This window comes from Podarcis cretensis, assembly GCF_951804945.1.
Source record: "Podarcis cretensis genome assembly, chromosome: 8".
Classification (NCBI taxonomy): Eukaryota; Metazoa; Chordata; class Lepidosauria; order Squamata; family Lacertidae; genus Podarcis; species Podarcis cretensis.
This window is the reverse complement of record NC_137177.1, coordinates 73891777-73919775: the sequence shown is the minus strand read 5'-3', so window position 1 is coordinate 73919775 and position 27999 is coordinate 73891777. Positions and strand designations below refer to the sequence as shown.

Sequence of the window (27999 nt, the reverse complement as noted above, 5' to 3'; positions counted from 1 at the left end):
TAAGAGTTAAGCCCCCTTGGGTTGTGCACAGGCTAAGAACAAAGCCGTCTCGTTTCCAATGCTGATACTAAACAACCATCCTAGGCGAGGACAGAGGCAGAAGGTTTTTAAATATAAAATCAAATACTTTAATGAAAATCTGGGAACAGGAAGACAGCTCAGATATACCACTAAAACGGATATTCCTGCGCTGCATACAATTTCTCTCTTAATATAAACACCTTCTTATAAGCAAGCAATGGGAGGGCAAACTATCAGTTCTTCAAGAGTTTTTAAAGATCCTGAGTAGAGTTTATCTAAACCACATAAAACGTTATATTATATGAAAGCATCCGAAGTCCTGAGCTGGTGGCCAGCACCAGGCATTTCACCTATTAAAAAATAGACAACTTCCAACACACTGAATCTAAATACTTTCACATTTCCACAGAGTTCTTTATGCAAAAAGAAAGAAGGGGGTGAGGAGAAGTCTTTAGTTGAGGAATTTAAATTTCTCAATATTCAGTATGCAGGTTACAAAGCCCCTCCCCCCCATTTAATTCAATGCATTTGCACTTTGTGGGTGAAATTCAACACGTTAAGGCCTTTCTCTGTCCTTACTGTTCCAACACCAGATATATACACACACAAAAAGGCCGCCTAATATAGGCATTGATTCTTATAAAACTAAAAAAAAAAACCTTGTGTTCTACAACGCAATCAAGTCCACTGCGAAATAAACGAACAAGGACTGCTGTTAGCACCAAGCAACGCTGTATGGTCTGAGTGTCCAAAATCCTTTGGGGCTGGGAAGGGCAATGTCTGAACACTCTGACCAGCCTCATAAGGCAAATCTCTCCACAGAGTCCAATATTATTTGGAAACAGTCCTGCTTCTGTAGCAGCAAAGGAGCATCGCCTGTCGAACACAGACAGATGATCCAGGAAGAGAGGGAGGCTCTCCCACATTATGAGGAGACTCAAAAGACACCCGCCCCTCCAAAAAAAACCCCAACCATAGTAAATGGGACATGTCACAATTAAGTCCTTCTAACTATCCTTCCTTGCACCAAGCAAGCACCAAGAGTTTTAAGTCTGTGAGCCCCCGGAAGACAGAGCAAGAGCTTGCGTTGTCTGTTCTCTGGTCCTGCTCATCTGCGATGCCGGCTGTGGCCTGGGTGCTCCCTCTCATAGCGGTGGCCCGGCCTCTCGTAGGAGTGGGGCCGCTCGGGCCTCTGATCCCTGTAGTAGTGGCTCTTCTTCTTGTACTTCCCAGAGTGGTCCGAGCGTTCTCGCGAGCGGCTCCGGGACCGCGACGAGCTCCTGCTGCGGGATTTCCGCTGCTTGGGAGAGGTGTATTTGTACCCCTTGGCCTTCTTGTAGCTCCTCATCTTGGAGGCTTTGTAGCTCGAGCTGCCATGGTTGAACTGCCGCGGGGGAGAGTCACTTCGGCTCCGTGAGCGGCTGTGGGATTTGGAGCCGCTCGATGGGGAATAGCTTTCACTCTTCCTAGTGGAGGGGACAAGGGGGGAAAGGCTTCAATTTGCTAGGAAATTTGAGAAAGACACCCCTGTGGCTCCAATCGTGGAACAAGAACACCCCACAGGGACAACAGCATTCCTAGGCACCTATACATGGGTGCTCCAGGTCCTATCACAGAGCTTTGCTGCAGCTCAGATCAGGCATGTTTTGACATTAATGATGTTGTCATCATCATCAGGTGCAGCAGAAACATTGAAATGGCTGCAGAAATACTGCTTTGGCTCTGGCAACAGTGGGGCTTGGGGAAGAGAGAAGCAGAGTCTCTGGGCTTAATGTGGTTGGCCTGCAGATCACCAAGCAATTATACCTATCACCAGACATGTTCCCCATGATTTCAGCAAATGAGGACCAGGTGTTTGCCAAGCTAAGATCTCCCCTCCCTCCCAGCTTTTAAATCCATGCTGGAAATTAAAATGCCTGTTTCAACTTCTCCTTTTATATCTACATTAACGGGTGAAGCAAGCAATGCTATGGTCTTGTATGACTGAATCAAACACATGGAAAACTAGCAGGTCAAGGAAAAGTCTAGGGGAAATCTCTTTCCCCTGTGACATTTAACAGGAATGCTTTCCCCTAAATGCAGAGGTTCTCTTTCTGTGGTGGAATACAGAGCCAAGTGTTGCAGCCTCTGTGAGGACAAGGCCCCAAAATCATCTGAAATGCCAGGGACAGAGTGCTAGCCAATCACTACCACTACATTCACCTGAGACGCTGCTCTAGAGAGGTACAGGGTTCCCAGCTTGGGTATCAGTAGATTTGGAACTCTAGTCCCTTCCAGAGCGCACTGCAGTACATACCTCTGCTTTGGAGATGGTGACCTTGAAGGAGACCTGGAATAACTCTGGTCTCTACTTCCACTCCGACTCCTGCTATCTCGGCCTTTCTGAACACTGGAAGGTTAAAGCAAGAGAATGTAATGTCAAAGCAACAAGTGGCCCAGTCAGCCCTTCAACCTAGGTACACATATGCCCAAGGCAAAAATCAGGACAACCCACTTCTGGGGCAACACTGTCACAATAAGGCTAGGATGAAGTTAACAGAAGCAGGTCACACTTATCTGGACTCAATATGACCTAGAGATGTGATAACCTGGGTTTCCAGAAAGTGTGTCCCAAATCCTTAAAGCTACTTTAGCCTGTGCTAATATCGCCCCAAAGAGGCTCAGAGACCCTTTTGCCCACAACGTAAGTTAAGTCAGACAGAAAGAAGCTTTGACTATGCCAAAGCCACACCTATAGTCCCTCATTGCCTTATGGAGCAGTGCTACAGACCTGCACTGCTGCAAAAGCATTCAAAGAAATAGATACAGGGGGAAAAAGAGACCAGTTTATCGTGCAAGGCCCTTACCCATTGACGGGACTGTTGGATTTCATCCGCTTTGTCGCTTCCATTTTCCGCTTGGCATTTTTTACCACCTGCACAGCAAGTGGAGAAGGCTTGGTGCCTTTATTTTCCTTTGGAGACTCTAGAGATATGTAAGAGGAAAGTCCAGTCAAAACTTATGGGATGACATGCTTCTATGTGCCATCACCCATAATGCACTTTTACAGATAGGGGGGTCATATCCAAGTAAGTTCTACTCAGAGTAGACCCACTGAAATGAATGGACCATATTCAACCATGTCCAGGAAATTCAGTGGGTATATTCAGCGTAGGGCCAGCACTGGAGACAAGCCAGGGCCTTTAGATTACAATGTTCCATGTCCAGAAAAACCCTGGAAAAATTAAAGTCAGGAGTGCTGACACAAATCTGCAAGTTCACCAAAATGAGAGCTTTGATCAGAAAGGCTGACAACTACTATCAAGACAACAACAGGTCCTACTTTACTTAGCATGTTAGGGTGCAGCGTACATGCCAAATGGGATACAACTTCAAATGTGATCTTGCATGTGTAATTTACCTGTGAGGCATTCCATGTGGTTGACAGCTCCTTTAAAACTAGGTTGCCGCCACCCATTTGTTTATCGCTACTCTGGCCTGGGAAGGCATTTCATTTTGCATGTGCAGCTGCAGAGAACCAGATTTAAATGAGACACCAACCAGATGGAATGCTGTACCGGCTTCCTACATGCCCAGCCATCAATTTCAATTGGGTCACTGTGTTGAAGTGAGGCCTAAAGTCATCCTTCTCCTATAAAAGGCAGCACATGTGAGCAGACATCTAATTTGGTACAATTAAGGCCTAAACCTTAATAAGGATGGGAGGATTCGTCCCATATCTAGAGATATTAGGCCTGGCCAACACAGAGCAAGTAGGCAGCACAATGAATGACATGCACAGGTTTAGTTTGGGGGTCTGTTTCTTAATGCTCTACCCTAATAACTCCTTGCAAGGAGAAGAAACCAGCACTGCATATAAAGAACTAGAACCTTCCCAGTGATAGGGTAGTTTTCCATTTGCAAGGAGTTTTGTTTTGAAGATGGGAGGGCATTCAAAAATGATACTGCACCCATATTCCTGGATATACTGAGATAGTGTGAGGAACCACACATACAGGACCAGGGATACCAACCAGTTTTGGGAGCAGGAGAAAACCCCGACACGGTATCCAAATTGGGTGTTCCATCTGGTAAGAGGCCTTTGGCTTGCGCTTTTGCCTCTTCGATGGCGAGCTTTTTCTTCTCTACTCGGCTTTCTAGGATAGCTAGATCAACCTGTGGAAACAGGTGTGTGATTTAGCAAAATATTGATCTGGCACCGACATAAGAGCATTGCATAGACAGGCTTTTCCCCAAAGGCTTACAATGGAAAATGCGAGGTAAGGCAAAGGAACAAAACACCAGGCACTTTTATGAAATGTGCTACTGGCAAGGCTACCTTCTTTATTAAGCAATATTACTATTATTATATGCACAATTTGGGCTGCAACACAAATCCCAAATCTGTATGGCAGGGAGGATGGAACAAAATTCTCCAGGTACTCAAGATGAAAAAAGAAGTTTAGATTCTGGTCCCCAGAACTTGGAAAATACATGCCCTGAAGTCTTAAAAACACGCCAGTGTGCTTTCCCACCTGTTTGAAAAACTCAAAAGAATAAGCAGGACCAACCTTTTTACGTGTGTATAATTGCAAAATTTTCGTGCATATCTCCTGGATTTCCTCTTCCGTAGCTCCAAACAGCAGGAACCAGTGAGGGCGGTTTGGAAGTGGAATCTGTAAGCAAGACACCATTCACCATTAGTCACCAAAAAAACCCAACCCATTCAAAATCACTCTCAAGGATCACTTCACCTTTCAGACAATAATCACTCTCTTAGCCTTTTACTGTTTATAACCAAGGAGATGGGTGGTTGAGAAGGAGTTTAAGTGGTGTGATTTACATCAAGGCAACCTTTTTCCTTAGGTCTGAGCTCCCATTTTCCTTCTGTGTATGAATGAGGGTACTGAACTGGGAAAGGGGGAAATGTCTACGTAAGTCACCATTTTCCTTCTGCACATGAGAGCAAAAATAAAAAGGCAGCCACTATTAAATCCTCCAGATTTGTTCATTAAACACACTCATTGCGGCAGTAAAAACTCCACAAGGAAAACAAGAGCATCTTATATAGCATGAGTCAGGTTAACACCAACCTCCAGGGTCCTAGCAGCAAGGTAGATGCAGGCGCAAGCGATGCTCTCGGGGTGGAACCTTACAAAGACATCTGTCCGCAGACTGTCATTCATGTAGTTCCTGAGAAGACAAAAAGGAGGGGGGAAAGTTGCAGAAGTCTGCTGAAATCCCCTGCTTTGGCTATGCTGTTTTAAAGGCACACTGTAGCTGGCTGTCTAGGGCATTCTACAGCTGTTTGAATCCTAGATAATCCTGTGAAACCTGATAAGAAGTTGGAGTGCACAGATTTGACAGGGAAGGACAACTGCCAAGTATTTATTAACTGGATGTTGGCATTTTATGAAAGAGAACCAATTTTAACTTCACTTTTCTCCCTGCTATGAGCTACTGGCCTGTTCTCATGCAAAACAACATCAAAAATTCATTTTATTTTACGGTAGGCACAACTTTTGAAGCATAATTTGAATTCTGTCAAAATCTACGTTTTATCCCGTCACGCAGAGCGACATGCAAACTTGAAAACGGACAGTCTGAAGTCACAGGTCCGGCTAGAAGTTCTTTGTCGAAGGAACGGGGCTTTTCCCAAGCATTCAGAATCTTCTGTCGCAATCTTCTTTTGGAGTGTCCAGTCTCCACTCAGGAAAGTATCCGACACACAAATCGCTTTTAGAGAGAGCAAGAGAGCGCCACAGATATTCAGTCCAGGTGTCTGGTATTGTCACTGCTGAAGGACCAAAGTTCTTCAATGGGTTGTCATTGGGCCGCTTCCAGACTGCCCCACTGTAACAAGGTTTCTCAACACAAATGTTCACAGAATGAGGCAACTGTAAAAAATATTGCACTGTAAAAATATTGCACAAAGCCCAGCCAGAACATTTCACGCATTTCTGTGACCTTAAAATGAAAATCTGAAGGATAATTCCTTACAACACATCAAAATGCACAGTGAACAAAACCCAGAACAAAGTTTAAACAGTTGTAAAATGGAATGGGCCTATGGTTTGTGCCTGTCATAAAGGTGCAAATTAATATGTGACCAATGTCACTATACCAAATCAGGCTATGCACATAATTCCTACATAATTTGTTCAAAACCAAAGCAGCTGAAGAATAATGGGGACTCTGGCTTTGGGTAGCAATGATTTCTAGTCTTCAATTAGCAGGTTTTGAAAAAAATAAATGTTTCCATTGCCATTTACACTAACCCAGATGAGCTGGGATTTTGAAGAGTAGGCCAGCCCTTTAAAGGCTTACATCGTTCTATAAAAGTGTTTCGGGGACCTTGAAAGTCCTATTTTAGGTGCAACCAAAGGGACTGCCTGGGTGGTCCTGTATTTATTTCCCCACACTGAACTGCACTTTCTCACAATATAATCCAAGTTCCAAAAGCATTTGTTATGATGCATGGAGGAAGGAACCCGTTGCAGATATGGATATACAGAAGTAGATATGTGCAGGACACACAGTTTAAAAAGTACAGCAGAAAAAATTTGAGGTACTATGAAGTAACATATCTTCTTATTACAATGGTTATGCTTTCAAGTATGAATTTTTTAAAAAACCCAACCCCACAAAGATTTTAAACCCAAGTTTAATAAAAGTCTGTGGTTTTTTTAAAAGGACATAAAATGGGAACAAAGCATCATGACAGTAACACAGACTTATCTGAAAAATGCACAAATAAAATTTAACAAGTTAAAAAAAAATCACAAGCAGCAGTCGGCCAGTTTTAACTCGACTTGTGTACGCATACCACCTGTCTAGAGCCAGCCTTCTCTCTGTAGAGCCTGCTTGGGTTTGACTGAAGACGGCAGTTATCCCTGCACCATAGCGCTTGGGCAGCAGAGGAGAAGTCTTAGTCACTTACCCTCAGAGGCTACCCTTTGATCAAAAGAGTACAGAAAAGAAGAGTCAAAAGAGGTTCTCTTTCAAAACAGCCAGACAATTTTAGTTAGTAGAAACACAAACTTTGCTTTCAGGTCAATTTTTAAATCATGTCAGTTTTCACAGGTTACCATTTGTCTATGTATGCTTTCTTGGTAGCGCGTGGGGGGGGGGATATTTAATATAAACCCATACCAAGAAAGGGGCAGATAGACTACATATGGACACAATATATTGCATAAACAATATCAAGAAGCTGAAAACTGTATGAGCAGGGTTGTTTTTACAATAATTTTCAAGTAAAATGATGGCATGGCAGAAGTGACCACCTCCCCACACTAGGAATGAAGGGGGTAGATCTATGGTTAACACCTTATTCAGAGGCAGCATACTTCTGAATGACACATGCTGTTGGGCAAATGGGGGGGGCGGGTGCCTTCACGCCCTGCTCCTGAGCAGTAACTTGAATGGGCAGGAGTAAAAGGAAGAAAGAGCAAAGGGTGCATTTGTGAGGGTGTAAAGCTCTCTTACCATTTAAGACAGTGTCTGAATCTTTAACAAAGAGGCCCGTCAACTTGGGGTGATAGAAGCGGCATTCCAGGCTAAGACTGGAACCATACTCATGCCACGAACATGGCAGTGGAGGAGAAAAGTACTGACCCCACACATGACATATTTTTGCCATTGCCCCGCTGGCCTCAATAAAAACAAGAAACATCAACTTACCATGAGGTCTGGACCAGGTGTTGGTTACGTTCACATTCTAATACCTGAAGGTACATAACGATTATCTGGAAGATACGGGTGAATGAGTTATACAGGTGATCCAAGTGGTGGAAAGAGGTTTTCATCTAGACAGAGGAGGGTACCCATGCAATGCAGGTTATTCTACTCTGGATCAATGGCTTGATATATACGGTGTGTATAAAATGTTAAGAATATGTTTTAGGATGTCAGAGAAGTGGTACTCTTTAGAGTATGTGTGCAGCAAAGCTTCTTTCCTCTGCACTGCTGTGCACTGCTCACAAGTGTCTCTTATTTTACCCCAATATTATTTGGCAGCTTTCCTTCTTCAGTGCTTGCTTCAAAGATATAGGAATAACAAAGAGGGAAATGGTGGAAGCACTTCTATACAAAGATTTGTTGCAATGAATTAGTAACACAGGTCAGATTTTTGGGGGGAGGTAGAGAGAAGAGTATATGATCTACTGAATCAAGACCCAGAACCACAAGTTTTCCTTTTTTCAAAAATGGAAAATACAAGAAGTACCAATGAAAGAAGAGAGGCAGATGAAAATGATGGACTCTGGAACTGGCAAAGCTAAAGGAAAAATCTGAAACCAGCATGATCAAGTATTCCAAAAAGACTGGAGTACGTTTACAGGATATTTAAAAGACTGATTGTAAGCAATTAACATCACTATAGCAGGGTTGTCTGAACACTTGCAATGAGAATTTCCCCCCTTTTTATATTTATTTAAATTTTGAGTTTTTTGGGTATGGAGTTTATCAGAATTGGAAAATGTACAAAATGCAATAATATAAAGGTTAATTATCAAACCCACAAGATGGGAGGGAAGGAAGTCGAAGGGCTCTAAAGAGCCGGAGACGTAAAGTGGTTAATAATGGTGTGATTGTATATTATTAAATGGAAAACTAATAAAAATCTTTTTTTTTAAAAAAAAAAAAAAAGACCCAGAACCACCAGGATGTTCCAACAAATGCAGGCAAAAAGATCATAAAGGATGGTGCAGATCTGAGGACTGAAAAAGTCAGAGAAGATGGGAGCCTGCACTACTGGGTTATCATAAGCTTCCACTCATGGTAACCCCACCTACTACTGAAGGGTTCACATTTCCACAGCTGACAGCTACAATGTATCCTGCCCATTTTTTTAATCCTGCCCTTCCTTTACAGGGCAGAATTCAATCTTACAATCAAGACTTACAATCTTGTTAGGTATGTCAGGTTTTGTAACATGCACTGTCCAAGATGATCCAGCAAACCTAAGACATAATCTGGGCTTTAACCTGTTGAGCATCATGGAGGAGCCAGCCATGAGTGGCTAATGCTGAAGTAATGATGTAAGTGGCATAGCTAGAACATGAGCACCAAGGGCAGCTGAGGTAGAGGAAGAGAAGGCGATTGTGCCATGCCTGAATGGAAAGAGGGAGGCCTGTAAGCTTCAGTTGGGCACAGAATTGGGTCCATACACCTGATTACCTATCCAGCATGCCTGCTTATTGGCACAGTTAATCAGACATAAAACTCAAGAGATGCTAGACTGGTGCCATCTATGAAGTGGGATGTCGTAAGTGACGTACCAGCCATGACTGCACAATTGGGACAAAATAAATTGAAAGCGGCCAACGAAAACTGTCTCTCTGCTTCTTTAAAGTGATAGAACATGTCTCAATTATTTTCAGGGCAAAAAGTAAGCCAAACAGTAAAACATACAAACTGGGAGGAACAGAAGCAGCCACCAGTCCCTCTCTGAAGTAGGAACATCTTAGAAACACAAATGTAGTTCTGCACTGTGCCACTTGTAGGGCTGACCCGCCAAAGTCTTATCACACACTACCCAATAGATACACAATGGTGTTGTTACCTGCTTGCACAAGAATAAGCTGCTTTCATGCCAAGGACTTTGAATGGAGAACTCAAGCATAGCTAAGTCTAAGCAGCACCTAATATCTGAAGCAACCAGTCTTCATTCACCAAATGAGACAGGATCAACTAGCAGGCAATTCTTGAAATGAGAAACAAAGACTGCCAATGGTTTGGCTACATTAAGAACAGGCTAATTTCTTATCCACTGCTCAGAGGGCAAACTTAAAAATACAAAAGAAATACAAACCTTGTGGGGATGCTTCACGTGTACGCAAAATCCCAACTCCTTCAGAACTCTCCTCTCAGCCTTTATAATTTGGTTCTTCAAGTTAACGTACTCTTGATCCAGTATCAAAGGTACAGGCTTCCTGGGATTTTTTTTAAGGGGGGGGGGGAGGAATAGAAAAAAAATCAGTTTAAATCCCTCCTACAAAAGTAGAGCAACAATGTACCTCAGTGGAATAACACAACTTTGGTGTCTCATGGGAACAGCATGAGAAGATTAAATTTGGACCAAGTTATCCAGGGACTGGAGAATTGACTGTGGGGACTTTCAAGTCTGTAACTGTCTAGGCAACACTGGCACTGGTCGCCTTTTTGAACCCCAAACTTCCCTCTGGAACAGCCGACTCGTAGAAGTCGTGCAAACGTACTCCAAAAATGACCCCTCTCAAGAAGAAACTACCAAAATCTCAGAGAAGAAGCACCAACCTAAGCAATCTTTCAACCCTTTGAAGTTACAATTTGAAATTGTAAAATTTCACCCACACACCGCTGAATGAAATGAAAATTTCACCCAGATACCGCCACTAGTTGAGGATGCAACGAGGGCTGGAAAAGTTGGAACTCACTGAAACTTTATTTCCAATTAGGTTTTTTGGGGGAAGGTGGGGTTCAGGGACATTCTTTGGGGTTGCATGAAATCCTGCGGAGTTTTGGGCAGGGGATAATGCAAGTCACAAATGGCCCTTGAGTAATTGCCACGATCCCTGGAAACAGATACTGTGTGTACCGTGTGAAGGTACACAGTTGGAGTAGCAGTTGTGTGAAGGCACACAGTTGGAGTAACAGTTGACTTACTTTTTCTCTCTCAGATACCGAAGTCTGTGGAACACATTAATGACATCTCTTATCCGCCTTGGGGCTTCTTCAATTTTCGATGCCAAGTGAACACAGGCCATCGACACATGCTGTAAAAGAATATGGAACATAGCTAAGTTTTATTCTGATCTCCAACAGTTGAAGGAGCAATAACATGCAGAATATGGCCACCAGACTAGTGTAAGCATCTTGTACAAGGAGCTTCACCATGCATTTATGGGCACATTGAGAAAGGGGTATGCATTATCTTTGAAAGCCCTGAACAGCTTGGGACCAGGGTGCTTGAAAGACCATCAGTTCAGATTTGACCTTATCAGGGAAGCTCCTTCAGAGAGCTTCTTTTCTATGGCTGAGTCCCAACTGTGGAACTCCCCTCTAAAGGAGACACCACAAATAGATTTCTGGAACTTTTTGCCTCAAATGCAAACTATGGCAGAAAACCATTTTTAAATTTTTTTTCTAGAATCTCAGGATTAAGAATCACTATGTTACAGAGATGGCAGAATAGCTTGCAGAATACATTTCAGTGACTAACACTTCAGCACACTTGCTTGGAATAGGTACAGCTGAGATCAATAGGAATTATTTGCAAATCAGTGTGCTAACACTGGGCTAACATGCAGGAAGCTCAGCTAACTAGTTTACCATGCTTAATCAATAAAATCAAATTGATACCAATTATTAATTGAATAGAACAAAGGCCATACCTCCATGGAATGCTTCACAAATGATTTTGTATAAAAGAAACGCTGGAATAACACCTGCCCCGTAGCCATGGCAACCTAAGAAAGAAAAGTGAGACTCCATATTAATATGACAGTAAATACAGTGGTACCTCTGGATGCAAACAGGATCGGTTCCTGTTTACATCCTGAATAGAACACAACCCGTGACTGCGTGTGTCGCGACTCGCCGCTTCCGCACATGCACACGTCATTTTGAGCTTCTATGCATGCGCAAGCAGTGAAACCTGGAAGTAACATGTTCCATTACTTTCGGGTCGCCGCAGAGCGTAACCTGAAAACGCTCAAGCTGAAGCATATTTAACCGGAGGTATGATTGTAGAGATGTTGGAAGGAATGCTAACAGACCACAACTGATTCGGCACCTGTAAGACCACTATAAATGATTTAAGCCCTGACCAATTACAAGCCATGGATATTTAAGAACTGTTGACTATATAGTTGGGGAGGCACATTTATTTCCTTTTATCCCCATACCTTACTTACTTTCTTAGCTCTGCACTAATGCAGCAGTCTGCTAAGGTGTTTTAGGAAATCTTTCCTATTCAACATTGCAATATTAATCATACCTACTCCGTAATAAGTCCAGCTAAATTTAATATGGCTTACTCCCAGGTAAGTGGGTTAGGATTGTAGCCCAATACTCCTGCATGGATCCAGAATCCTAGTCACACAGTATAGCTTCTATGTGTGTGACTGCCCTAGTACTGTGAAGCCAAACACTTGCTAGAGGAAAGAAACCGTCACTGAAGACCCTCAAAAGATAACCTTCCTCCTCCACAGATAATGTTTACACCATTTCTATCTTGCTCTTCATCAATTTCATGATACCAGAGTGAATTACAATAAAACAGAAACAGTAACATAATTAAAAAGGGGTGGAGTGAACTCAAAAGAACTTCTCAGTGCTCTGTTAATTGTACGATGGGAAGGTGGGAGTCACAAGTATTTTTAGGTACAAAGCTAGCCAAATTGTAACCATCCTCATCCAATGACTAACTTGGCTAGTGAGTTTGAAACATTTGCTTGGTGTTAATACAGGTCTTCAGACCATACAAATTTTCCCCGCCCACAATGCTTTGCTCATCTAAGCTTCCCCCCAAAGAGCCAGCTGTTAAATTTAAGAGCTAAATGAAAGAGATCGTAGTTCCTCCTCAAAACTAGGCAACACAGTCCTTTCAAAAGCCAATCAATGAGCACAAAACATTTGATCAGAGGCAGTCCGGAAGGAGAAACCAAGAATAGATTCCCCTAAAAACAAGAGAACAAAAACAAGTCGCTAGATACAAGGCAAGATGAATCAGCCACAGTGAACTCGACACAGTTTCAGCATCCGAGAAATGTTACCAAAAACTCTTCTAGTTTGAACAGAAAAAAACACCACCACATCCTCCTCAAAAGGGTGGTAACCAGCAGGCTTGCTGGAATGTCTTGGCAAACATACAAGACTAGCAAGGGAGGGGATAGCGTCATTTCCGGGCAAGACCTGTTACATCACTCATTTCCTGGAATAGAACTACGGGCTTGCGAACCTCCTCCATTAAGCAGGGTTTTCCCCTCTCTGCCTTCCTCCTTTTCTTGGGACACTGAAATCCCCTTGGCAGCCTAGGGTCCTCAGTTCTAGGGCTCAACTGTCCGGGAGGAAGAACAACACCCCCCCCTCCAGTGCTAGTGAGGGAAACTGAACAAAGCAGCAAATCCAATCAACCTATTCTCCAAACATTTACATCCAAAACATGGGAGTTCTACTCAGGAGGCTTTCCTTTATCAAGACCAGGTCAGACAGTCTCAAACAGTGCTTCTCCAAGTCGCTTTCCTTGCTTTTGGAAAAGACCACCAACTCTTCTTTTCCCTTAAAATACAGCAGCTTCTTAGGAACCCTCCCAACTGAAGCCCCAGCATAAAGCACAATTATAACAGTACATTATCTCTACTGCATCTGTGTATTATATAGCTTATATAAATAAGTACACAAACATATTACACACATAATGCTAACTTGTTTTCTCCAGAAAGCCATCAAACTACTCTTCCAAAATGGTTTCTGCTTGGGGAAATGTGTGTTATAACCCCTGCCCCAACAACACAATTCTACCTTTAAAAAAGGCCCTATGTTCAATTTTTAATGTAAACCCTACCTCATTACACAAACACACACTCCTCCCTATAGAACTCTTTTCCTTTAAGAACATCCTGCCCCAATCCCAGATCCAAAGCATCAGTCAGTCCATGTATTACAGCATTATCCTCCCAACAATATCTGTCTAGTTTATAGTGAAAACCATTATTTGTAAATTGGCATCCAGCTCTTAGTATCCAGTTATACTGCCTCTGAGCATAGAGGTTCCACTAAGCTATCAGTGCCAAGAACTAACGACAGACCTGCACACCATGTATCTATCCAAATCCTTACCCCCCAGCAAAAAAAATCTAGATGTGCCTTGCTTTGCCAGCCCAATGGTTCATTTAGTCTAATGTTGTTTGACACAGCAGTCAACCAGCTGCCCATGAATTCCTCCTGTTCATGAATCCAGCATTCATAATTTTATTTAATCCATTACAGGAAACAGTCTTTCTGTATCTGTCCAAAGATCCACCTAGTTTGGTAGCCAGTTTCCAACTGTGACCAATCAAATACTTCCAGAAACTACATAAGCAAGGGAGAGCAAGAGTCCTCTCCCCTGGGGGCTCCACTTTGCTCTGGATGCAAAAGCCCCACTTTTGCTTCCATGACTTGGATACCACCCACAAACCTGAGAGTTTTGATGCAGACATCATGACTACTAGGCAAACTCATGAAGGTTGCTTAATGCTATAAAATAACTTGTTAAATTACCACAGACTTATCCTCCAAAAGTCAAAAATTGCCTTGATGAATCAAGCCAGAGGTCCTATTAAATCCACTCTCCTCGAATAAGTCACACTCAGAAAAGGGTGTGTGTGATGGTGTACTATTCCAGTCCAGAATGGACAGAACAACCTGGTATATGACTATTTTCTTTGATGAATTCAACACCAATGTTAACAACAAAGTATTGCATTGTAACACCTTAAATGGTAAATATTGGATCCAGATGAAATTAGTTGTGCTTAGGTTCCAACTGATTTCAATGGGAACTAAGTTCTGGATCTAACTCCAGAAGTTCTAGGAGAATACTTTTTCTAGTCTTTTGAAGTGTCACAGGTCTCTGTTGCTTTTGCTGCAACAGATTAACAAGGCTACCCCTCTCAAAAAAGCTCATTCTGTTGCCAGGTACATCCAGAGGATCAGAGGAAAGCTGAGGTGCCCAGAAAGAGAAGTGGGGTGGGGAATAAAAACAGAGAAGCTTGAACTTTATTGCTCTCTATAATAGGCTTCTCCACTTTTTACTGGGTATGTATTAATATATTCAGACACACTGGAGAGTCATGCTTTTTAATCATATATATAGATATATAGCATGGTAGCACTTTTATTGTAAAATAAACTAGCTGCAATAATTAGCTAAAAGAGATCCAGTGTGGTGGTATAGTGTGGCTGGACTATTAAACTTGGACCAGGCCAGAAAGACCCAGGCTCTAATTTCCATTCAATGAAATCACTGAGTGAACTTGGGCCAGAAACTTTCTAACCTACCTCATTTTACTGCTGTAAGGAGGCAGGATAGAAATATAGTGATTCTTTATCTAAAGCTGTCTGTATCTTCCCAGGAAGAACGGAACTTTTTCACAGCTGTATAAAAACATACTACTAACAACAACCCAGGCTTTGAGAACACAGAGCTAGGCAATATCTATACTACTACTATCTAAAAACTCACCAAATAACACTGCAGCTTTTCAGTTTGCCAGAACACTTTCCATCAGGTGAGATGGTAGAAAAAGCAGGAGCTTCGGGGAGGGGGCAGAAAATGAATAAAGAAAGGAGGGCCGGGATGGGACAGCACCTAGAGTTTCATTACGGAAGGAAAAAAGAATTCCCCCTCCACAATTCTTGTATACTTTTCCAACTTATGAAGACGCTAAAGAAAATAGCTTACTTTTTATCATATAAATGCATACATATGTACAAAAGCCACAGTACATTAACTTTACCTGCAATTCTCTTACACTGCCTTCTGGATCGACTTGTGAAGCTACCTGAATGACTCAAAGGCAAGATACATTTTTTTGGGGGTATGAACTAAATACGAACTAAGTTATAAAAATAAAAGCGCTGGATCCTGAAGCCTCGATGTCTAGATTCAGATAGGACAAAAAACAACACCACGACAGATACACGCTCAGAATCTGTAACAGGTTCTTTTCCAACCGTCTTCCAGAACCTTCCAACTGCCCTCAACCGCCCAACGAAGCCCCCTCCCGGTTCTCTCTGACCTTTTCTCTCCCTTTTCTTCCCCGTCCCTCCTTAATCCCATTTCAAGGCCTCCCTTCCAGAGGCGAGTGCGGCCTAGGCCTTGGGTTTAGGCCTAGCGCTCGCTCGCTCCTTCCGCACCTGAGGAAGCCGCAACAGGATCCCGGCGGCCTGGATGAGCTCACAGCCAGTGACTCGGAGCTGAGCCTCGGTCTCGGCGTCCAGGCCGCTGCTCATGGAAGGCGTGAAGCGGAGGGCGTCGGCCGACAGAAGACAGTTTTCCAGCGTGATGAGGACCCCCGAGTATAGCCGGTCGCCGATGCGGACCGCGCCGGGGGGCGGAGGGAGAGCCGGAGGAGGAAGGGCTGGTGGGCAGTAGCCGCCGGAGGACGACGAGGAGGACGACGACGACGCCACCGCTGAGCCGGCGAGGCCGGGCCCTACCGTCGCCAGCGCCGCTGCTCCTCCCGCGGCCGCCATTATCGCCGCCATCTTGTCTCGACGTCGCTCCCCTCAGACTGACTCACTTCGCCACCGCCTCCAAACCCCCGTCCGCGCCTACGTCACGCGCAAACCTTTTGTCTCCCCACCTCCTCCTCCTCATTGGCCAGCCGCAAAGACGCGCGTCCTCCTATTGGGCGAAAGCGCCGGCTTTTTCCGTTGTGACGCAACGGTTGGGAATTCAACTGTCTCAAAACGAGGGGGGTGAAGGTACGTTAGGGAGATGGAAGAAAGGCAAAGTTTTCCCGGCATGCGCTACGCGCACTCTCTGGCTCACGTTGGGTTGTACCACTTCAGAGTGAAGGGGGAAAAAAGAGTTTAAATAATTACGGTTTTTATCCTCTTTTTAATTTTTTAAAAAACCCTCCGATAGAAAATCACCATGTCATGAAAAAACCCTGGCACTTACTTTTAAAAAACACAGGTGAAATTACCACCTCGTACTTTGAAGTGGTACAGTCCAGGTTACGTCAGGCGAGAGAACAGGGCCCAAAATGCTCCCTTGCCTCAGTTGCGTCAATGCCGGAATCGACCACTCTCGACTCGAGCTAAAAACAAAGGAAGCTTAGGGTTGTACCCAACTAAGTGTTATTCCGAGTAGACCTACTGAAATTGGTGCGTCTAAACCAGTCATGGCCATTATCTTAAATGGTTCTGCTCTGAAGAGGACTGTTTGCCACAACACTGGTTTTCCTGCCTTGTCCTCAAATTTGTTTTAACACAGAAATTGAACCTGTTTCCAACTTCGAAATTTGGAGAGGGACCAAAGTTCCCCTTCGTTTTCAATTTGGCTTTTAGACAGCAGTCCTACACAGACACTCTTAGGAGTGGGACTTCTCGGTGGGCATGCCTTTAAAAGCTGCACTCTTAAAATACTCCCTATTAGTAAGGTTGCAATCCTATACACACTTTAAGGGCAAGCCACTACTCAGCATTGGATTTATTTATGGTGGTGTGGGCAATTCCCCTCCCCCCAGGTGCTGAGCCGAGCATCATCATCATCATCATAAATAAGAATAAAACCAGTAGTTATACTGGTACCTACTGAGAAGGCTCATTAAAAGAAAAAACTGCAATGGCAAACTAAACTGTCAGATTGTGCCAAAATGGCAAAACTGACTGGAAAGCTCAGGAACCAAGAAGACAAAAACTTCCAAAAAGAATGAGAAAAATTTATAATTTATAATCTGCTGTAAGCAGATGAAAACATTAGCAGGATTTTAATCTCACTTGTAATGTAACAAATACTATTAATAATATGGATAGATATAAAATATAGATTATAATATGCAGTTGAAAACGCCAACATTAAGACCTGCAGAGATGGAGGGAGGTCTTGAGATTGAGAGAAATCTCTATATGGAAATGTATTTGGTTTTGTTATAAATTTATATTTGTAAAATCAAATAAAAATGATTTTTTAAACAAACAAACAAACAACTGCACCAGAAGGAATTACTGTGAAAATAAGAAATAATTAGTGGGCATGCCAAATATTGCCCTTGCTCAGGGTGCCATATTACCAAAGTCTGTCCAGCCCTGTCTTTGAACTCAATGTAGGGAAAATATTACTTCCAAGGACAAGGGGCGTGAAGATTGCTGCATTCTTATCAACTGGGTAGTGTTATGAGAAAAAAACCTTCTCCTTTTCCCTTAAGGGGTACCCAAGAGCCCATATAGAGTCCTTTTGTAGGTTCTCTATCAGTAGGAGAAAATAGCAGACCAACCTGAGAATATTGAGAAGCAAAGCAGCTAGTAAGCCTGATTTTTATTAAACTGTTGCAACAGGGTCCTCGCTCACCACAAGCAGGAAAGAGGAGGAACCCAAAACAAAGGTGTGCCCACCCTCATACAGACTTTTTAAACTGCCCACCCTCAAACTCCAGACCACCCCCAGAAACATCCTACATACTTCACAGGAGAGTGTATCCCAGGACCATACATACACCACATGGGGTGATCTAAAACAGAATCCTGAGTGTTTTCTCTCCTGTCTGGTAGGTTATCTGATTGCATTACAGTATCTGGGTTTTGGCCACTCTTTTGTTATTATAACTAATTCCTGAATCCAGGTCACAGTTCACAGGCTCACCCTATTCACACTTTAAATGTGCCCTTAAGGAAGGATTTGTGAGCACAGAGACAATGGTTTTTTTTCATTTCCTTTGATCTTGCAGAGACATATTTGAGGTCATTTTGGGAGAGAAAATGGTTTCAGGACTTTACTGTGATTTTCAGACATGTGGTTTACATATTTGTATGTGTTTGCTTGGCACATTTATGAACATCCATTTTATATATATAAGACCTTAAAATTCTTATAACAGTAGATTGTTTATTTCTGTCATTTATTTATTTGGAAAATGTAGATGCACACACACATGCCCTTCCCTAATACATATGCAATCCCTAAAGCAGCTTAAAACAGCAATTAAAACAATCCCATAAAATAAATAAATTAAAACAACCCCAGAAAAGAAATCAAACACCTTAAGATTAGAAACAGTCTTGTCAGATACAAGCAATGTTCGGATTTTGTGTAACAGAAAAGTTTTAACCACTCTGTTGTAAGGATGTCAGATGGATTTCATGCGTAAGGGGGAAAAGATTCATGCATGTAACAATGTGATGAATGAGAGGTCACTCTAAAGAGGAGATGTATCTCTCTCCCCCTCCCCCCGCAAAAAAGGGCAGATCTGTATAAAATTAGCACTAGCTAATTTATATGTATAGATGCAAATTTAGAAAACAGGATGGAATTTAATGACGCAAGGATCAGTATCTCACCATAGTGTTAGAAGACTATGCCCTGCTCATCTGTGTTAATTAATTGCTGACAGGCAACTTTGAAGGCCGCCTTCCTTGAACCCTTATACAGTGGTGCCCCGCAAGACGAACGCCTCGCAAGACGGAAAACCCGCTAGACGAAAGGGTTTTCCGTTTTGGAGGCGCTTCGCAAAACGAATTTCCCTATGGGCTTGCTTCGCAAGACAAAATGTCTTGCGAGTTCCTGCGGGTTTCCCCCCCTTTCCCTAAGCCGCTAAGCGGCTTATCAGCTGATCCGCTGATAAGCCGCTTATCAGCTGATCCGCTAAAAGCCGCTAATCCGCTAAACTGTCAATGGGCTTGCTTCGCAAGACGAAAAAACCGCTATACGAAGAGCCTCACGGAACGGATTAATTTCGTCTTGCGAGGCACCACTGTACCCCTTATTTCTTCAGCTGGACAAACCTTCAAATAGAGGAATGTCCTACTTAAAGTAAGACCCATGCCTATCTTAATCATGTCTCAGTCCCAGGCACAACAGTAGACCTTAGTTGGGAGGACAGGTCGTATGCAATGAGATAAAGGTCTCCTGGATCGAAGCAATTTACCTTTAAAGCCCTTTTCACTAATGCGGTGGGGCTTATGCGAAGTACACCTTCATCAGCTTGTGCGTTAAAGAGCAGTGAATTCAATATTCATTGGGTAAACTTCAAAACAAAAATCAATTTTCTGCAACATTTTTACATCCCCCACACTGGCAAGAATTTGACTGCCCCAGGTAGAAACTCAGGCCCCAGTCTAGCTACCAAAGAAAATTAAGAACTTTGATTAATTTATGTCATTCTTTTCATGTGAGGCAGGGAAATCAGAGGACCGTGGACCACGGAAGCTTACACCATAAAACCAGTTTTTAAGGGGCCACAAGTCTCTTGTTTTCACTGCACAGAAATTGTTAGAGGTTTTGTTTGTATAATGTGTTGCTTATGAAGATTGTGACCCTCCAGAGCAAGGCATTATGCACATTTACGACACAGTCTCATGGCCCCTTCAATACCAGGGGACGACAAAGTTATACAAACTTTGTTGAGAATAAGTCCCACTGAACTCAGAAGGACCTACTTCTGAATAAAAAAGCAGGTCAGGTCATAGCAGAATCTGCTCATTGTTAATGTTTCTCATAAAATACTAGATTTATTTATTAATGCAAAGAAGCAATATGTCTTTAGATGGGTTTATTTTAAACCCTTTATTTAAAAGATTTTTAAAAAGGAAAGTTGCAGTGCTCATAAATCACCAAGGCCCAGTGTATCTGTTTAAAAACACAACAGTTGCATATTCACACCTGTATACATTCTGCATAGGCTTAGAAATAAGCTGAGGTGATATATCTGCTATAGATATTTTGGAAAGTTGTTAGACACCTCTTAAGATACGGTAATGAATTTTGCACCATGGCTCCCGAGATCAAGGAGCAGGTAGAGCATCTGCCTTCCAGGCACAAGATTCCAGGTTCAATCCCTAGAATTGCCAGACAAGGTGGGGAGAAACTCCTGTCCGAAACCCTGGACAGCTGCTGCCAGTCAGTGCAGACAACACTGAACTACACTGACCAATCATCTGATTCAGTATAAGGCAGCTTCCTACTTACTGAACTGTCAGTGGGCAGAGCCTCACACTCCACTAGCCTTTTGCTCAGTTGAAAACCTAGGCCACAATTAAAAAATTAATTGCCAGGCACAAGTTCTTCATACAAAAGCACACAAATGACTTCTGCAGACTGGGTTATAATCCATGCACCTTAAAATGCAACAAAGAGAATCTCTGTATCGCCTCAACAAATCACAAATCCAACTGGGTTGATTATGAGGGTTTGGAAAGAACTACTTTTGGATCACAGATTGAGACAGAATATTTTTTTTTTAGTATAAATATTCCTCTTTTAATACTAGCACAACTCCACAAGCCAGCAGCAGCCCCCTGCTTCAAGTACATCTTACAATGCGTGAAAATATCCCTTCGGGTTCCTTTCCACCTCCCCGGGCGGCAAGAAGGCCTTCCTGTCCTCTCCTCTTGGCTAAAGAGGCTAAGGACTTGAACGTCTTTGGCTCGTAGATCGCCAGGTCGGCCAGCGTTTTCCGGTTCAGTTCCACTTGACACTGAAATATGGAAAAAAAGAAGAGGAGTTAAACTTAAGAGGCAACTCAACCTTTCTGGAAGTGGATAAAGTACGGCAGGAAGCTGTTGATACGGGTTTATACCACAGTTCCTCCAAGGAGCTCAAGTTGACAATACATGTGTCAAGGATCTGTTTGCAGGGGAGGGGGGAGAGACAGGAACGTACAGAGAGCCTCCTCCTCTGTTGAGCAGCTGCACTTTGTCAGGGTCTGGGGAGTTTGCAGGAGACATGGAAGACGAGAGAAAGGGGAGCCAAAAATTTGCTACCAGGGAAGGGAATGTGCAGCTTCCGTCGCATAATAATAATAATAATAATAATAATAATAATAATAATTATTTATTATTTACACCCCACCCATCTGGCTGAGTTTCCCCAGCCACTCTGGGTGGCCACAGTCAAGTGTTAAAAACAGTACAGTGTTAAATATTAACAACTTCCCTAAACAGGGCTGCCTTCAGATGTCTTTTAAAGATAGGATAGCTGCTTATTTCCTTCACATCTGAAGGGAGGGTGTTCCACAGGGTGGGCGCTACTACCGAGAAGGCCCTCTGCCTGGTTCCCTGTAACTTCACTTCTCGCATTGAGGGAACTGCCAGAAGGCCCTCGGCGCTGGATCTCAGTGTCTGGGCTGAACGATGGGGGTGGAGATGCTCCTTCAGGTATACAGGACCGAGGCTGTTTAGGGCTTTAAAGGTCAGCACCAACACTTTGAATTGTGCTCGGAAACGTACTGGGAGCCAATGCAGATCTCTCAGAACCGTCAGATCTTCCACGTAAGGAAAAAAGGCAGAGAGAGGTTTTCCCCTGTTTTCTATGCTGGAGGGGAAATAGGAAGAAGGCACTTCCGGATTCTGCTAGCGATTGAGGCAGACATGGTTTTGAAACTTCTGCACTGTACATAAGTTCTGCGCTCGGTAAAACCTGAAAAGACAGGCAGGAGTCCTGGCTGTTATCTTCGCAGGCATCCACACTCCCTTCTGACAACATGGTTCTTTCCCTCTTACCCTCAACAACATCCCAGTGAGGTAGGCTGTGAACGGTGACTGGCTCAAGGTCGCCCAGAGAGCATTATGGCTGTGTGGAGGTTTGAACCCTGGTCTCCTGGGTCCTAGGCCAACACTCCAGCCATTATCCAACACTCAGCCTAGCTGGAACCCGGTGTGAGCAGCAGAAAGAGCCTGAGGCAATGGTACAACATCTACTTTGTCGGCACAAGGTCCTGGGTTCAATCCCAGGCATCTCCAGGTAAGGAAGCAAGAGGCTCCTAGTCTGAAACCCTGGAGAGGTGCTGCCAGTCTGTGTAGACATTACTGACTTAGATGGGCCTATGATCTGACTCAATATAAGGCAGCTTCCTGTTTCCCAAAGTGTGGAAAACTAAAAAGCAGATTTTATTTTTTAAAAAAAGGTTGTGGGGAAAGAGGAGAGGGAAACACACAGAACTTGCAGCTAGCAAATTAAACGCAGCCTGTTACGGCCCAATAGATGCCTAGCAACTCATGCATTTAGGCACATCACCATTTTCATTTTTGCATCTCTGGCTTGCTGTTTATCAAGCCCAGGGGTCAGCAAACTTTTTCAGCAAGGGGCCGGTCCACTGTCCCTCAGACCTTGTGGGGAGGCCGGACAAAATTTCTGATGAAAAAATGAACGAATTCCTATGCCCCACAAATATCCCAGCGATGAATTTTAAATAAAAGCACACATTCTACTCATGTAAAAACATGCTGATTACCGGACCGTCTGCGGGCTGGATTTAGAAGGCGATTGGGCCAGATCTGGCCCCTGGGCCTTAGTTTGCCTACCCATGATCCAGCCCTTTGCTCAACTGTCATTCGTGTCTGGTGGGCTCATCAAGGGAGGTGGTGGTGGTCCAAAAGGGCTATTCCAGAAGCAGGCCGTATGCTAAGGAAGGGGTGAGGGAAAGCCACTTACCTGGGAGAGACCGCCACGGAAAACGTGGTACTTCAGACCATGCTCAAGTGATGCTGCTTCGATCCTGGTTTGCCAAAGCTGAAAGCAGAAATGGGAGCGTTCAGAGATACGTTTACTAAGGCAGCCATCTTTCTCTGGGCTGATCTAATGCGGATGTGGGGGGACTTTTTCCAGCCTGATAGGCCTCATAACCTTCAGGAAAACCTTCCAGGGACCACATGCCAGTGGTGGGCGGGGCCAGAGCCAAAAGGGGGTGGGGCATCAAATGTAATTTTTACCTCCATGTGGCAGGCTACATATACCCCTCCATCCATCCAATCAAACAAGAAACATTATCAGGGTTTAAGGACACATCCCAGTTGGCCAAAGCACTCAAGAAGGGTAAAAAGTAGGACCAGTGAGGGGCGTGGCCTGGGGAAAGGGGGTGTGGCTTGGGAAGCATTCCGAGGGCCAGATAGAGGTACAGAGGGCCACATTTGGCACCCAGGGCTGTCCAGTCTTTTAAAAACACCTTTAATTAAGTAAAAAAGAAATCCGTTCCATCAAAGTATACATTTTGCATTTCTTTCAATAAATGCAATTATTATTCACTGAATTTCTATACCGCCCTATACCAAGAGGTCTCAGGGCAGTTCACAGAAAAGATCAACATAAAAAACCACAATACATAATCAAAATAAAAACAACAACCCAATAACACCCCCCCCCAAAAGGAGCCACATTTTAAAAGGATGTCAATCAGATCAACCAAAGGTCTGATTAAAAAGGAACATCTTTGCCTGGCGCCTAAAAGTGTATAATGAAGGCACCAGGCAAACTTCCCTGGGGAGAGTATTCCACTGCAGAGAAGGCCCGTTTTTGTGTTGCCCCCCTCCACACCTCTCGAGGAGGCTGCTACTGATTTGGACTGGTAGGTGAGAAGGCCAGGAGGCCGACAGCAGGTGGCGCAAGAACCAAGGGCAGGCACAGACAGAGATGAGAATGGGGGGAGCCAACTCTTTCTGGTTTCATCTCCAGCCGCCCTGCTGAAATCTACAAAGGCAACATTGAGACAAAGGTGGATGAGACACAGGCCCATCTAGCCCAACGGTTGCCATTAATTTTATTCTGAATTGATTTTAGAATGTATTTTAATTGTTTGTGATTTTATGTAAACTGTGCTATTTTTATTGTTGTTAGCCGCTCTGAGCCCAGCTTTGGCGGGGGAGGGTGGGGTATAAATAAATTATTATTATTATTATTATTATTATTATTATTATTATTATTATCCATCGTTCTGCCCGGACACTGAGGTCCAGCGCTGAGGACCTTCTGGTGGTTCCCTCGCTGCGAGAAGCCAAGTTGCAGGGAACCAGGCAGAGGGCCTTCTCGGTAGTGGCGCCCGTCCTGTGGAACGCCCTCCCACCAGATGTCAAAGAGAAAAACAACTACCAAACTTTTAGGAGACATCTAAAGGCAGCCCTGTTTAGGGAAGCTTTTAATGCTTAATAGGTTATTGTATTTTAGTGTTTTGTTGGAAGCCACCCAGAGTGGCTGGGGAAACGCAGCCAGATGGGCGGGGTATAAATTATTATTATTATTATTATTATTATTATTATTATTATTATTATCCTCTAGGTGGGTGGTGAGTAAGGAGGCAGGTAAGCAGAGGCTGCCGGAAGGCAAACCGAGACTGGTGGGGCAGCGCCACAAGCCGCTCTAATGGACCAGCCTCCAAGGAAGGACTGTGCTATGGTTTCTCACCCACAGAGAGAGAGTGAACGCAGCAAGCAAACCACCACTTAATCGGGCCTGCGCAAATTTCGCAGTGTTACGGGAACGCGCAAACCTCACAAACGGAGCGGCGTTTCAAGCTGCCATCTTTACCATTCTCATGTCCTTCTTTTTCCGCTGTCTGGCCTTCGTGGCGTACATGAAAGCCCTCTGGACGGCACGGACGGCCAAGCTGTAGCAACGGTTCTTCCGCCCACGGAAATGCTGGAAAGGCAACACACACAACACACTAAAAACAAAATACCCAAATGGTCTTCCGTTAAGGGAAGAAGGTTATCTCCTCTCACCTTGCACTTCCTCGTCGCAGAACCCTGAATATTCTGCAGTTCCCAGAGCTACAATTCCCAGCCAGCTTAACAAATTACATCCTCAGGATTCTTTGGGAGAAATAAGGAGCTCTGGGTGTCATGGCCATTGCAGGACGCCAAATGTTTTGACGTATCCTAATAGGAGAGGCGATTCTGGTTGCCCTTTTAGGAATCGCCTGCAGAATATTGTGGAGGGGGACATTTTTCAACTTCCTTTTGGGGAAAGAAAACCAAAGGGTTGTAGCCAATGCTAGTCGTACTCAGAGTAGACCCACTGATAGGAAGGAACCTAAATCATGTCTGTCTATTAGCTGGTTTTAGTACAGTGGTACCTCGGGTTACAAATGCTTCAGGTTACATACGCTTCAGGTTACAGACTAACCCATAAATTGTACCTCGGGTTAAGAACTTTGCTTCAGGATGAGAACAGAAATCGTGCTCCGGCGGTGCAGCGGCAGCAGGAGGCCCCATTAGCTAAAGTGGTGCTTCAGGTTAAGAACAGCTTCAGGTTAAGTACGGACCTCCAGAACAAATTAAGTACGTAACCTGAGGTACCACTGTATTTAAATGGTGCTTCTACGTTGCTTTGGGTGACTTTTTTTGAGCAAGTTGACTAATAAATATAAAGCATAATATTAACTACAGTGGGTCTTCTGTGAGTAAGGACTAGAATTGGATACCGCCCGCCCATGTGTTACTATTATTTTAAAGAAAAAACAAGGTCAAATTCAAGGTCAACGAAAACTGGATTAAAATAGATTACCTCCACCCAAAAGCCACCTTGGAAAAGGAAGTTTTAGCATGTGTTGCTAATCTCCTACATCCTTTTTTTTTTTTTTTAGCATCTCAGATCTTTTCAATAGAGAAGGGACTGGTGGAAGAAATATTGAGGACTCAAGAAGAATGACAACACTATGCAATGAGTGAAATAAATAGGCAAAAACACTGAAGAATTAAAAAAAAAATTACTGTACAATGTCCTATATTATCTGGTGCTTCTTGCAAAGTAAACTAGGCAGATAAAAGAGAGGACTGCCTCCAATGCTAATAATAATAAAATAATAATAATAATAATAATAATAATAATAATTTCAGCCCCTAAAACAGTCCTGCGAGGACGGCTCAGCTGAGAGGCAGTCACCAGCCCAAGGTCACCCCCCAGGGATCTTCCGACACTCCCGTTCATTTCGACGGGTCTACTCGGAGCAGGGCTTACTCGGAACACAGACCAGGAAGCAGGCCTACCCACCGCACAAGCTAGTAAATGAATGGATTCACGTGGGCAGCGAGGAAACAGGCTGCAAAAGGGCAAAGGAGCTGGGGAGGGCAATAGGGTGGGCGTTATGGGGAGGGGGGGGAGCAGGGCACCGATCCCCAGTTCTTACCCGTGCATGCTTCAGCACCTCCTGCTTCCGCCAAAAGCGATCGGTCAAACGGGCCCGGACCCAAAGGCTGGCCGTTAGGAAAACCATCCCAGCCCGTTTTCCCCCACCGTCTCCTCCTCCTCGGATTTGCAAAGGAGGAGAAGCAAGGGCGGAAGCCACGCGGTGCAAACTGCAAGGCTTCCCTTCCGGGCTTGCAAACAGCGGCGATTTGCAACGCTGTGCAAAGGGAGAGTCGAAGAGGCTGAAGGCAAGCGCGCGCCCCCTGCCTTCCGCTTCTCTCTTTTTTTAAAAAGAAATATTTATTAAGGTTTTTCAGAACAAATCCAAATCAAAACAATACATCAAAATTAACAATCAGAAACAACACAACAGAACAAAACAACAGAAACAAAAAATAAAAGATTATTGCTTACTTACTAATTTTTTAACCCTCTTTCCTGACTTCCTCACATCTCCTTTTTCTGCGTTCCCCTTTACACAGATCAATTTTAGCAATTTCTTACCCTCTTTCCAATCTTATTCAATATTGTACATTTCAACCTATTATGCATTTATTTTCCTTCTTTTTTTAGAAAAACGAAAAGAAAATTTTATCACATGTTCTTTGTAATTTAACTTAGTCCTTTATATCATTTGTTTAAACACAACATAATAGTGCTCTGGTCTTACCCCTTCTTTTCCACATCATTTTTGCATATTTCTTTTTACCAAACCCCTAGTGCCCTATTATTTTTATATCTCACATCATTTTAACATTCAAACATTTTACAATGTTTTTGAAGATATTCTTTAAATTTCTTCCAGTCCTCTTCCACCAATTCTTCTCCCCGGTCTCAGATTCTCTGCCTTCCGCTTCTCTTTGGGACTCCCTATTATGGGGTGAGGGGACGCAGGTGGCGCTGTGGGTTAAAGCCTCAGCGCCTAGGACTTGCCGATCGAAAGGTCGGCGGTTCGAATCCCTGCGGCGGGGTGCGCTCCCGCTGCTCGGTCCCAGCGCCTGCCAACCTAGCAGTTCGAAAGCACCCCCGGGTGCAAGTAGATAAATAGGGACCGCTTACCAGCGGGAAGGTAAACGGCGTTTCCGTGTGCGGCTCTGGCTCTGGCTCTGGCTCTGGCCAGAGCAGCGATGTCACGCTGGCCACGTGACCCGGAAGTGTCTCCGGACAGCGCTGGCCCCTGGCCTCTTAAGTGAGATGGGCGCACAACCCCAGAGTCTGTCAAGACTGGCCCGTACGGGCAGGGGTACCTTTACCTTTTACCTTTTATTATGGGGTGAGGGGTATCGCGCGGGTCTCCATCGAAATCAGAAGAATAAAAACAAGGCGCACCCTACCTTTGGAGCACCAAAGAGCGCCCCCCAAATATAGGAACGGTAGTTTTGTTAACGGTGCTGGGAACTGTAGCTCGCTGA

General features: G+C 43.9%; 3 protein-coding genes across 5 annotated transcripts in view; 1 reads left to right on the top strand and 2 right to left on the bottom strand.

The window, feature by feature from the left end:
* LOC307221954 (taste receptor type 1 member 3-like) overlaps positions 1–27999 on the top strand; it is a 374179-nt gene that overhangs the window by 226392 nt on the left and 119788 nt on the right. The gene's annotated exons all lie outside the window — the stretch shown is intronic.
* On the bottom strand, positions 105–16390 carry CCNL2 (cyclin L2). Of its 3 annotated transcripts, XM_079987035.1 has the most exons (11): positions 15886–16390; positions 11376–11450; positions 10648–10757; positions 9815–9935; positions 7684–7748; positions 5094–5193; positions 4572–4676; positions 4035–4176; positions 2868–2985; positions 2318–2410; positions 105–1487 (listed from the first exon to the last, which is right to left on the bottom strand). In XM_079987035.1, the coding sequence occupies exons 1-11, from the start codon at positions 16234–16236 to the stop codon at positions 1130–1132; spliced, it is 1638 nt and encodes a 545-aa protein (XP_079843161.1). In that variant the 5' UTR covers positions 16237–16390; the 3' UTR covers positions 105–1129. The 3 variants fall into 3 exon arrangements, with proteins under 3 accessions (XP_079843161.1, XP_079843163.1, XP_079843162.1); XM_079987037.1 differs by lacking the exons at positions 7684–7748; positions 9815–9935; positions 10648–10757; positions 11376–11450; positions 15886–16390 and adding an exon at positions 6830–6955; XM_079987036.1 differs by lacking the exons at positions 7684–7748; positions 9815–9935; positions 10648–10757; positions 11376–11450; positions 15886–16390 and adding an exon at positions 5601–6819.
* On the bottom strand, positions 20923–26809 carry MRPL20 (mitochondrial ribosomal protein L20). The gene is made up of 4 exons (XM_079987365.1): positions 26589–26809; positions 24989–25099; positions 23123–23200; positions 20923–21167 (listed from the first exon to the last, which is right to left on the bottom strand). The coding sequence occupies exons 1-4, from the start codon at positions 26673–26675 to the stop codon at positions 20994–20996; spliced, it is 450 nt and encodes a 149-aa protein (XP_079843491.1). The 5' UTR covers positions 26676–26809; the 3' UTR covers positions 20923–20993.